Below are 13,096 nucleotides of genomic sequence, written 5' to 3'. Positions count from 1 at the left end.
AAGAGACTAAAATCAGAAGATGGGAAGACAGGACAGGGACAAATTGGAGGGGACACAGGCAGAAGGGTCTGTGCCCACTAGAGCACACTCTACAGAACCTGGAATTAAACCCAGGATTCCCAAATCTCTACATTGCTCTGATGTCAGCAAATAGCTGTGAAAGCCACTGGAAAACTGTCTCACTCATTCCCCTCTAGGGCTGGTCCACAAAGAGGAGGGAACCTACTACTCCTTTCAGTCACTCTGTTAGCTCAAGTAGCAGAGGTCTGTGTTGTGGGGTAGGGGTTCCAACCCTGTGTTAAAGGGGTTAATATGATTCCATAAGATGGAATTTCTTTTTTTCAGTTTGCCTATTTAAAAATTTAGAGCAGATCTACACTTAAAACGCTGCAGTACCATGGCGCTGCTTTTAAGATGCTGCTACTCTGACAGGAGGGCTTCTCCCAACAGTGTAGTTAATCCACTTCCACAAGAGGTGGTAGCTATGTTTAGGGGAGAAGCCCTCCCATCAACAGCACTGTCTATGCCAGCAATTAGGTTGGTATAACTGCATCGCACAGGGATGTGTATTTTTCACAGCCCTAAGTGACACAGTTATACTGATACACCTCTACCCTGATATAACGCAACCTGATATAACACGAATTCGGATAGAACGTGGTAAAGTAGTGCTCTGGGGGGGCGGAGCTGTGCACTGCGGTGGATCAAAGCCAAGTTCGATACAACGCAGTTTCACCTATAACGTGGTAAGATTTTTTGGCTCCCGAGGACAGCATTATATCGAGGTAGAGGTGTATAAGTTTATAGTGTAGACCTGGCCATAGGAAGTTACACACAAAACTAAGTTGAGAGAGAACATTAAGGTTGCAAAAATACTCAAAAGTTAGGATATGCCAGAATTAAGGTTGCTTCTCATAACTATGAACAGGTAGGGAGGAAAGCAGGAATATATCAAAGTAAAGTCTTGTGCTCTCTCTCTCCAGCACAAGCAACAGGAGATGAGGGGTAAAACCAGATTTCAGCTATAGCAAATGCATGCAATATAAATCATTTCACACATTAAGCCAAAATACACGGTCCACAACAAAAACCAGGTACCTGCAGACTCAGTCTGTAAGATAGTTGGGACTTCTCTTGGTCTCAGGTGACTAACTTCACTGTTGCTATAGCGAACAGGGGTTTCTTCATGCTCTGCTGACTTGGCAGGAAGAAACTGCTTCATGCCTTTCCACCAGCCTTCAAGATTTTAGAAATAAAAGATGTAAGAACTTACAACAATGCATAATAAAAAGTTGGTGGTAATTCATTCATATAAGTTACTAAAGATGCTAAAAGTATCACATACCTTTCTTAGCCTCTGTGAAAACGGCTTGCCTTTCCTCCCTCCCCCCGGAAATGACAGGTCACGAAATCAGTTATCACTATTCACAGAACACCTGGAGCTTATAGGCTACTTTACCAGACAACCATAAAATTACATTTAATAAGTTATTGATGTCCAACAAATCTGTCTGACAAAAGGTAGGAGGCTCAGTAATAAGGCTTCCAGTCAATTTTTGACGGATACCATTTCCAAAGCAACAGGGACAGAATGAAGAATCTAGTCCTGAATTTCTGTGTTACCACCATTGCTGGTCCTACTATACAGATGTAAGCATTTCAGTAAATAAATTATTTTTAGGCTCAAAATACAGCATGGAAAATATTACAGAGGCCATCTGGATAGTTTTAAACAAAAACTTCTTGTGTTGAACAACTGAGCATTCTTAGTGAATAAGGAGCCCCATGTATTAGCACTCCTAGGCTATAGATTTTAACTCCACCCTCCACCTTTCCCGCTCCCCTCAAAACAAGGTGGATGTTTGTGTGTCACAAGTGTATGATAAACTGGGGATTTTCACAAGGTGAAAAAATCACAAGAAGCTAATCAGATACAGTATTATAGGCGTGGAAGGTTGACAAAATCTCACGCACTTAAGAAAGCAATGGGGAAATAGAAAATAAAGTTGACAAGCACACTAAAGTGCTTTCAATACTAAAAAAATCCTACAAAAGTTCATCAATATTCAAAACTCACAGGATATCTGATTACTATATATACAAAATTATTGCTCAAAATGAGATTTCTTGTTTTTTTAAATGGAAAGATTCCAACCTTTCCTGTATAGAATTTCAAGTGAGTATTACAAAATTCTGAGTGGAGATCTAATAGCATACTTTGGAAAAAATGAGTCTTCCTATTTTTGAAGCCAACATACAGAAAGAAAAGTTACAAGTCTGAATGGAAGAGGAATTCAGTACCACTGTGTTACAACAAACTGGTAGAGATGAAGTTATAGATATTGTTTAAAACATGTGTTTTAAACACTGATGCTCATTAAGTCTGGCACTGAGTCCAGAGATTTTGCCACCATTTTGTTACCTGCGCGATCCCAATAAGGTAAGTCATATGTTCCTTCAGCTTTTTTCTTTCTGGAAAAAAATAAAAAGTTGGGACAGATTTAGCTACCATATTCAAATGCAAAAACACAAATACTGATTTAGCAAACATTTTCCTTCAGAAGAAAAATCCTGACAAGATATAGCACTGAAATGTTTACAGACTAGTAATGATTTCTATTATAAATCCTGATAGCTGATGTAGTTGGAGGATATGAAGCTGCAGCTTTCCAATTTCAGCCTCCTGCAAGCTCCTCCTAACCTGGACAACATGAAAGGAGACCACTAGGTCATGTACTAGGGTGGATCCCTCTGAGTTGACTGAGGAGTGAACGCCTTGACTATGCCCTTGGCCGTAGCTGTCGCTCAAGTTTCAAAATATAATTCTCAACCAACTAGTGTCTCCCAAAATTTCAGGAAAAGAACTCAATAGAATAGAGCAAACCTTCATAATGCTAGCCAATAAAATATGGCATCTTCAGAATGCAGAACATTTCCTCTTCATACATGAATAAACTATTCTGAACTAATAAATCCATTCTGGAAATGGTTTAACTACAGTTTCCATACTTACATATTCAGTGTAGTTCATATCTACACATTAAATCAAAATACTTTACATGAGGGCTAATCATCCATTCATTTACCGGTTTCTCCAGTGCCATGCACACACTAAGATCAGAATGAGAGTAGTGAAGACCATCACCAATACTGGAACTAGGACTGCTGCCAGTGCCACATCTGAAATCCATTAAACAAAAGTGGTGTAAGACAGAATAACTTTTTACACGTCCATTTTTAGTTCACAACTTCTTTAGGGAAGACACCATAATTTTCTATATGTTTGTACAGTGCCTAGCACAATGGGGTCCTGATCAGGCTGGCCTCTAGGTGCTACCTTAAATGTAAATGTTAAATAATAATAAATAGAACACCCAATTTTTCCACATATCTGTACAATCAGTAGTTTTTCCAAGCTACTGTATCAGAGTCAGAACATTTCTTATTTTTTATATATATAAATATATATATATATATATATATATATATATATATATATATATAAAAATAAAGTTCAAATTACAATTTGCCTGAATATCAACCTAAAGAAAATTAGAACAGCACAGGAACACACACTTCTGAACTTACAATACTTAAAACTGACTTGAAGGTGTTAATGACATTTGAACAGTGTTCATATATCATTTGGCAGCAGCCTACTCTTTGACTACAACCGCCCTTCATCACTGCCTGCACAATTTTCTTTGCTAAAAATCAATCAAAGTGATGAGGTTTCATGCGAGCATGGATGCTTCATGGAAGAAATTAATGGCAGTAATGTAAAATATTAGGACTCATCACTTTTTGACAATCGGTAACAAATGGCTGAAATTCAATAAGACAGACACTGATGACTTTTTGATGAACTCACTCAGATGGAAAGTTCCAATTTGGAATTTTTCTTTCTTGTGATCAGTGGCCTTGAATGAAGAGGTGTACCCAATTTCAAAATTCTAGCTCAAAAGGGCACCTCAATGTTTAAGAATTCCCGTACTGGGTCAGACCAATGGTCCATCTAGCTTAGTATCCTGTCTTCCGACTGGCCAGTGCCAGATGCTATGAACAGAACAGAGCAATTATTGAGGGACCCATCCACTATTGTCCAGTCCCAGCTTCCGGCACTCAGAGATTTATGAACACCCAGAGCATGGAGTTGTCCTTGTCCCCCTGACCATCTTGGCAAATAGCCTTCAATAGACCCATCCTCCATGAACTTATCTAATTCTTTTTTTAACCCAATTATAGATTTGGCCTTCACACCATTCCCTGGCAACAAGTTCCACGGGTTGCCTGTGTGTTGTGTGAAGTACTTGCTTTTGTTTTAAACCCGGTGCCTATTAATTTCATTGGGTGACCTCTAGTTCTTGTGTTATGTGAAGGATTAAATAATACTTCACTATTCATTTTCTCCACACCATTCATGATTTTATAAACCTCTATCATATCCTTCTGGGTCATCTCTTTTCTAAGCTGAACTGTCCTAGTCTTTTTAAGTATCAGGGCGTAGCCGCGTTAGGCTATATCCACAAAAACAACCAGGAGTCTGATGGCAACTTAAAGACTAACAGATTTATTTGGGCATAAGCTTTCATGGGTAACAAAAACCAACTTCTTCTGATCCAGCCTTTTTAATCTTTCACATAGAAGCTGTTCCAAAGGATTTGCATATCTGAGGCCAGAATGTAGCTATAAATTGTTACCCATCATATGAGTCTCTACTATAGTAATATAAATATTTAAAAGGAAAAAGTTAGTGTGATAGGATTTGTTACAGTAGGTATAAGTTCAGAGCACCATAAAGGGCAGAAAGTAAATCCAAAATAATTTACATTTAGATAAACTATGTTGGCGTAAGAGAGACAAGGTAGGAGAGGTAATATCTTTTATTGGACCAACTTCTGTTGAGACAAGCTTTCAAGCATCACAGAGCTCTTCCTCTGTGTAGCTCGAAAGCTTGTCTCTCACCAAAAGAAGTTGGTCCAAAAAAAATGTTAACACTTCATACACCTTGTGTCTAATATCCTGGGACCAACATCTTTCACTGTTGTTTGCAGTGTTATGTTAACATAAGACCTATTACTACAGTTCTCAAACACTATCACCACTTAAGGGTTGATACCTTTGGTTACAGTTGGAGTCACAGTGGTGTTTTTGATCTCAGGAGTGGAGGTTGTTTTATCAGTCTGCACGGAGAAGTTATTGTTACTTTGTGGTGGTGGTGGTGGCGGCATGGTAAGTTTTGGAGCCCGACCTGTAGAAACATATTTATGAAAAACGTTTACCCAATCCTGGTGCTGGTTTAAGTTTAACAAGCTCCCTACGTGGGAAAGGGAAATGTGGCCAGTTTACCAAAGGACTCGTTCATTTTGTTCAGTCAGAAAAGTACAAGAGCTCATGAAAAGAAAAAGCCAATTGCTAGTATCATTGATACAAGGAGCTTACCCATGGAGCACCTCAAGCAGGTATTTTCCAAGTTACATAAGTCTCAGAATATTTTGAGTGTCAAACTAGAAAATATTAGTCCAGTGGACATTATAGGAAGATGAGATTTTCTCATCCCAAAAATATTATTTTAGAGACAAGTTTTGTCATGATTTCTTATGGAAAACAAGGCCAAACGTTAAATTAAGTGATAGCTACAAAAATATTCCAGAGTTTTACAGTGACTGAGGCATTTTTAATGGTCTTACCTATACTAAACTGACATCCTAGCAGTTCCACTTTCATTGCAATTTTCTGATGCCATTTTAACGGGTTAACCCTAACAAAACGTGCAATAATAGGTGGAATGAAGTTATTGCGAACTTCCCGGTAATACTCAGTGTTTCCTTGAAATATCTAGAAAAAGGAAAAAAAAACATTCAAACTGAATTATTAGCTCCTACAATGTATGCTATACCAATTTATTGCCAACTATGCCCTATAACTTCAATTAACCAAATAAGCAGTGCAAGGCATTGTATAATTAGGACCTCTTACTTGTTTCCCAGAACAGTGCTGCTGACCAAGCTTCTCAAAGAGAAAGGGTGACAATCGTAGTGAAGTATGAACCAAAACCTCAACATCTTACCTCCAGATTAGATAAGTAGAAATAACTTTAGTGCCCGTCATCTACCTCCTTTTCAGTACCTTGGTCTCAGAATAAAATCTGCCAGCTATCATGACATTACTCCATTGTCATCTTACGTATAATGTCCATGGCAAGAGTCTAATCTTACTGATAGATAATTATGCATCTTATATCTATCAGTCTTGTACTTATACCTCAAATATGGCAGGCAATTGCAACAAAAGAATGCCAAAAAACTGTTGATGCCTTTATATTTTAGGTTGGCATGTGTATGGATAAAACCTCTACTAAATGGAATTCAAGACCTGCTCAAGTATGTAATCAACATTACACTCTAGTGCTTGTATGGTTGCAGTCTACAGAGGTTGTAAATCTTGATATGAAAACAAAAGGGACTCTTGAATTTTGAAAAACCCACAAAAAGACCTTTAGCAACAATTCCTTATATTTGTTCAAGGTGAAATTTTTGGGTTTTTTTTATGGAACTTTACAGGCCACGAATTATTTTCACATAGCAAATCAAACAAATGCCAGCTACTACATAGTTACTATCTGACCACCATCACTAAACCTGACGCACACTAATGACTTAGAAAGACTACTTTGAATGTGCGATGGAAAAAGAGAAACCAAATCCAGTGTCTCTGAAGTTACTGAACATGATCAGACAACTCTGACCGGAAACTCAGGGGCATGGGTTGGTTGGTCAGTCCAAACTACAAGGGGGGGGATGAGATCCCAATAGAAAGTTATTTCCCTCCTTCCCTTTGCAGCGTAAGCAGAAGGAGGCCTTGAAAAATACTAGTAATTAGACCCTCCTTTGGGGGGGAAATAATCAAATACCTGGGAGCCAAGGTCTATTTGAGCGTGGACTTCCCTGTTGGTATATTAATGGGATAACTTCCCTCATATATGGCAATTTCAGCTGAAGCAGTCTATCATAAGCAACCCTGAGAGAGCAAGCTTGATGATTAGGGTTGACAACACAGCTACTGAGTAATACTGGGAATGGAGGAAACTTCCTCATATTGTCCAGAAATATCTGAAACAAAGACATGGAAACAATGCTTTCCATAAGCCCGCTAGGGTCCCTACAGACACACTTTGTCCTATTCTTTTTAGAGGCTCTGCTGACCCAGCTTGTTACGATCATTTAGATCAAGGGTTTCAAACTTGATCTGCTATTCGATAGGCAGCCAGCAGAGTTATCTGGACACAAACATACTGTGTTCTTATCAACCCGGGTTAGCCAGAAGGTGCACTCGGCACCAGCTGTGCTTTCTTTAGTGCCCAAATGAAGAGTGAATTACAACAATCTGCTCTACATTTATGAGCATTTGATCAGTGTGGCCAAGTCTGTGTCTGGCAGGATAGGATGTATTCTGATCAGCTGACAGTGGAAGAAAGTTTTTCTAGATGCTCTTTCTAGGATCAGTCCAGGACAGACAAAATAACGCTGGTGGAGCGTTATTTTGATGGAGCTAGTGCAAGTGCCCCCTATAGCTCTTCAAAGTGTATTCTATCCACAAGCCTAATCTCTCTCTTTCCCAGAAGCCAATCTCATCAAGGCTCTGAGATAGCTAGAGGATGACATGGTTTGCATTTGAATCAAGGGAAATGTATCTATGTATTGTTTGCATTTTCTTTCTGCCAGCATTAGAGACAGGTGTTAGATAAGGCCAAGTTGAGAACCTCAATGCACAAGGGCCTTGGTTACTGCAGCGTTTGTCTGTCACAACCTTCTAGATGTAGCCCCAAGCTCATGACTGGTATTTTTCATAATCCTCTATCAATCCAAAGGGTGGGAAGGAAAAGATAATGCTAGATCATCACATGGACTTTTAGCTCCATCTACAGGAAAAAGGCAGCAAAGACAGCTAATTTCCTATTGAAAGTCAAAACACCTGCCCTTTTACCAACAATACATCAAGAAAGAAAACAAAAATTCCTACTGGTTCCTCCATTCTTACTTTAATTAAGATTAGTTATACAGTATCACAAGTTTATCTACTGTAAACTGGATATGATTAACATAAGATCTCTAGTTCAGGAATGTATAGGTTATTGAATATTTATGTAAAAGAACGGAGTGCAGTTTGCAGTGGATTAAAAAATGCTTGAATAGAAGTCATTGCCAGCCTCCCACTGCAAGAGCACTTACCCCAAACTTCTTCATTTGCGCATTGCTCAGATAGGCATATGCCGATACAATCTTTGCTTTTATACAAAAATCTAATTCCAGAGAAAAAATTATGGTACTGGTACAGTCATCTTATAATGCACAATAGAGTCTTGTACACATATTCTGGTCAACTGCAAGTTTTGCACTTCTTTACATAGGACGGAATAGAGTCTAGATAAAGCCAAATGCCCTATAAAGCATAGCATTGTATGAATCAATGCAAGCTCTTTGAGACAGGGACAGTCTTTTTGTTGTGTACCTAATAGGATGAGGTCCTAGTCTGTGAAGGGAACTCCTAGGCCAATGGTTCTCAAATGTGTGGACACAGCATATTCCCAATAGCCACAGTTTTGAATGTTAAAATATTATACTAGTGATACTCTAGTCATGTGGTTATTTGAAAGTGTCATGTAAATAAACAATACATCTTTTCAGTGTAAAGACTAACATGCACTATTAATAATACCACAAAAGTTATAGTTTTTAGTAATTGACAGTACTATAGTTAATAACAATTTTTAAAAAAGTTTGTAACACAATATCTCACTTTTTTGTAGCCAAATAGTTGTAAATATGAACTTTTTTAATTTCAAAAGGTTCTTGAAAGAGAACTGATCATGACTCCTCTCTTCCAGTACAAGTCAGAGTACAGCCTCCGGGTTTTTGTCAGTACGCTTGTTTCTGTATTTGCTCTTCACAAAGTGAAGTGCCCTGAATGCACACAGTTGTTGGAAACATGGTTAGCATCACTACCGCCACATGCACAGGCTCTTTGCAGTGATCTGAATGCTTTGCACACCAAAACTTCTCAGCTGTGTCACCTAGGGATCACACAGAGGGCGCTTCAGTTGTTCATCTCTATGGAATTCACAGAGGCAGCAGCCCTACTACACTACAATGAAATGCTGCTGGGCCCAACATGGGTTTTGGCCGCTGCTGCAGGGAGCAGAGTAAGTGGCCGCAGCAGGGAGTTTGGGAAAAGGGCTCCAAGACCCTATATGTTGTGATGGCCTCACTTGGCCACACTGTCCTAGGCACTACAGGAATACAGATAGTAGATAAACAATGATGTAGTGAACAACAGTGACAGACCAGCGCAAATTTATTTTTAAAATATGTACACTGTGATGTATGTGATGGTGGAGTTATGACTGTATACTATGATAGCACCTAGATGATATTATAGTGATAGGCGATATTAGAAATGTCTAAGATGCTGCCACGGCAGAAAAGTAATGTGTTAAAAAAACATACAAAGGAATTCCTCCTACTTCATAGATTCAGACCAATATCAGTGATTGTTATAGCACCATAAAGGAAGTGTTACAAAGTGCAGCTACAAACACTGTGTAGAACACTTCTAGTTTTGGGTCCAAACAAGCAAGAATCTGAGCTGAAATTCTAATTTCACAATTTACTTCATATATAAGATGGAGGTATGTGATATCTATAATAACTAACACTATGTTAAAACTAGGGCTGTCCATTAATCGCAGTTAACTCATGTGATTAACTCAAGAAAACTAATCATGATTAATCGGAGTTTTGATCGCACTGTTAAACAATAGAATACCAATTGAAATGTATTAAATATTTTTGGATGTTTTTCTACATTTTCAATATACTGATTTCAATTACAACACAGAATACAAAGTGTACAGTGCTCACTTTATATTATTTTTATTACAAATATATGCACTGTAAAAATGATAAACAATATAAATAGTATTTTTCAGTTCACCTCATATAATACCGTAATGCAATCTCTTTATTGTGAAAGTGCAACTTACAAATGTAGATTTTATTTTTATATAACTGCACTCAAAAACAAAATAATGTAAAACTTTAGAGCCTACAAGTCCACTCAGTCCTACTTCTTGTTCAGCCAATCGCTCAGAGAAACAAGTTTGTTTACATTTATGGGAGATAATGCTGCCAACTTATTTACAATGTCATCTGAAAGTGAGAACAGGCATTCGCATGGCACTTGTCTAGTCAGCATTGCAAGGTATTTACATGCCAGATATGCTAAACATTTGCATGCCCCTTCATGCTTTGGCCACCATTCCAGAAGACCTACTTTCATGCTGATGACGCTCATTAAAAAAGTGTGTTAATTAAATTTGTGACTGCACTCCTTGGGGGAGAATAGTATGTCTCCTGCTCTGTTTTACCCGCATTATGCAATATACTTCATGTTATAGCAGTCTTGGAACACTTTCATAGCAGATTTGACAAAACGCAAAGAAGGTACCAATGTAAAATTTCTAAAGATGGCTACAGCTCTTCACTCAAGGTTTAAGAATCAGAAGTGCCTTCCAAAATCTGAGAGGGACGAGGTGTGGAGCATGCTTTCAGAAGTCTTAAAAGAGCAACATTCCGATGCAGAAACTACAGAACCTGAACCACCAAAAAAGAAAATCAACGTTCTGCTGGTGGCATCTGACTCAGATGATGAAAATGAACATGCGTTGGTCCGTTCTCCTCTGGATCGCTACTGAGCAGAACCCGTCATCAGCATGGACGCACGTCTTCTGGAATGGTGGTCGAAGCATGAAGGGACATATGAATCTTTACCACATCTGGCACGTAAATAACTTGCGACACCGACTACAACAGTGCCATGCGAACGCCTGTTCTGACTTTCAGGTGACATTGTAAATAAGAAGCAGGCAGCAGTATCTCCTGTAAATGGAAATACACTTGTTTGTCTTAGCGATTGGCTAAACAAGAAGTAGAATTGAGTGGACTTGTAGGCTTCATGCTCCCTACAATTATTGTTATTTATTATTTGAGTTATCATAGCATCTAGCCCAGTCACGGACAAGGACCCCATTGTGCTAGGTGCTGTACAAAAAATGAAAAATACACTGACTGCCTCCACTCTTGTTTTAGAACTACATCACTGCAATTATTATGTGTGTGTGTTGTTTTTAGTTTAGCACTACATACTTAGGGATTAAAGTATATTTTCTCAAATTTGAAAATACTGACCAACTTTCTTTCTGATTTGTAATTTTACTTTCTAAAGGGACAGAAAGTAGATTCATTCACTAAAATACGTAACATTAGTACATGGATAGCATGCTGTAACAGAGTTGTGTGTGTGGCAGGTGTGTGTGTGTGTGTGAAGACAAAATTAAAGACGTTCTCAGTATACCACACACCAGGCTCCAGAGTTTTATCAAAACAGTTTTCAGAATGATAAGTGCATAAACGAGACACTGAAGCCTGCAAATATATTATGGGCCTCATTTGCTCAGAGAGTACGTTGGCAAAGGGAGTCTATTCTGTTTATTTTAAAATAATTGAACAGTAGGGTATTTAACTTCTGACAGTGTACTCTGTGCTGTACAATTCAGAGGAAGTCATGGTCCCCATCCCAAAATGCTTATAATCTAAACAGACAAATCACAAGAACAGACAGAGACATAGAAGATGGCTTTAACTTAGGACTATTTTCTTTTTTAATAGTGTGCTGACAGTTCTTACTGACATAGGGTTGCATTTATGGGCCCCACAAAAGGAGAGCACTTTCAGGAGAGAGACACATGAGTGGGCTGATGCCTAATACACAAAGATCTGTTCTCCTAACTGCTGACTTGTATTCTTGTTTGTGCTATATGCCTGTTTCTATTGCTAGGATAATATGATAGCAGCAATAGAAAAGAATGCTTTCTTCAATTTTCTAGACTGTTTAATATTGCAATGCTAATCAATAAACACTACTGAATGGAGCAAGATTGGTCTGCGACTGGCTAAACAGCTCTTTGCTCTTGGATTGAGAGACCCAATTGCAAAAGGTGGTTGTTGTTTTTTTAAACATGCCAAACAGTGGCCAAGATTTTCTAATGTATATAGGGGTTCGGTGAACCCAATTTAACACCTTATTAGGCACAGATTTTCAGGCATGTGCTCAGCATTTTCTGAAAATTAATCTCCTTTAAGCTCTCTCAAACTGGGCACCCAAGAATGGAATCAACTAAAATCATTAGCTACTTTTGATAATGTTAACCAGCGTCTTCACTAAGATCAACAATGAACAGTATTGCTGCTCATTCATTGCTTCTTTCTATTTAGGTCAAATTTATGGTACCATGCACTGAAGTAATCTCTCAATCAGATTTGTCTTAAACTCACTTATGTTTTTAACATGAAAACACATGGAAGGGAAGCAAAGGGTTTTTCTTAGATTAAAAATAAACTTCCACCTTCTCTTTACATTCCTATCTGCCCCTGCTGTTTTCCTCTCCCCTTCAGAAAAGCAAATGAGCCACAACAGGTTAGCTTTTATCTTTCACTTCTCATTAATCACCACTTCAAATGCTTCCTTCTGATTTTTTCAGAATAAAAGGTTAGAAGCAGTAGCAGAAACACAATCCTAAAAAGCCCTGGTTGCATCACCATTTTCTTCTCACAATTTCCCTTATAACTTGCAAGAGTTTCAACAGTGCTCAACTCTTGACTTTTTAAACTTATTTTTAAAAATGTAAATAGGAATGAAAACTCCAGATGCATGCACTATGCATATATTTAAGAATCAAAAGGGAGAACATCCGCATGTAAGGGGCCACTGAAAAGCACATTCTGTATAGGTGGTGATCTAGGAGCAGAGGGGAGTATACTACAGTATAACTATAGATTCCTTTTTGCTCCAATTATTTAAATATACTTTTTCATCACAACTGGCAGGTTTTGGTGAAGTACATTTCTACAAATATATTTTTAAATATTTCTTCTTTTATTTAAGACTTCATTTTATTAACGACAACGGAATTTCAAGCTACACATTGAATTCCACTTCAGAAATTTGCAGGTGGTTACTATACTAGAGACAAAAACAC

The 13,096-nt window shown here is 38.1% G+C and overlaps 1 protein-coding gene across 4 annotated transcripts in view; it reads right to left on the bottom strand.

Moving 5' to 3' along the window:
- Positions 1–13,096, bottom strand: part of DCBLD2 (discoidin, CUB and LCCL domain containing 2) — a 64,907-nt gene that overhangs the window by 4,311 nt on the left and 47,500 nt on the right. For all 4 annotated transcript variants that reach the window (XM_054044643.1, XM_054044652.1, XM_054044660.1 and 1 more), the window contains 5 exons: positions 5,691–5,838; positions 5,120–5,251; positions 3,087–3,180; positions 2,423–2,472; positions 1,099–1,236 (listed from right to left, as the gene is read on the bottom strand). In XM_054044643.1, coding sequence (XP_053900618.1) covers positions 1,099–1,236; positions 2,423–2,472; positions 3,087–3,180; positions 5,120–5,251; positions 5,691–5,838 — 562 coding nt within the window. The remainder of the gene's footprint in view (positions 1–1,098; positions 1,237–2,422; positions 2,473–3,086; positions 3,181–5,119; positions 5,252–5,690; positions 5,839–13,096) is intronic.

The sequence above is a fragment of the Malaclemys terrapin genome, chromosome 1 (genome assembly GCF_027887155.1).
Source record: "Malaclemys terrapin pileata isolate rMalTer1 chromosome 1, rMalTer1.hap1, whole genome shotgun sequence".
NCBI classification, from domain to species: domain Eukaryota; kingdom Metazoa; phylum Chordata; order Testudines; family Emydidae; genus Malaclemys; species Malaclemys terrapin.
The sequence above is the reverse complement of the archived record's forward strand: the minus strand, read 5'-3'. Positions and strand labels throughout refer to the sequence as shown.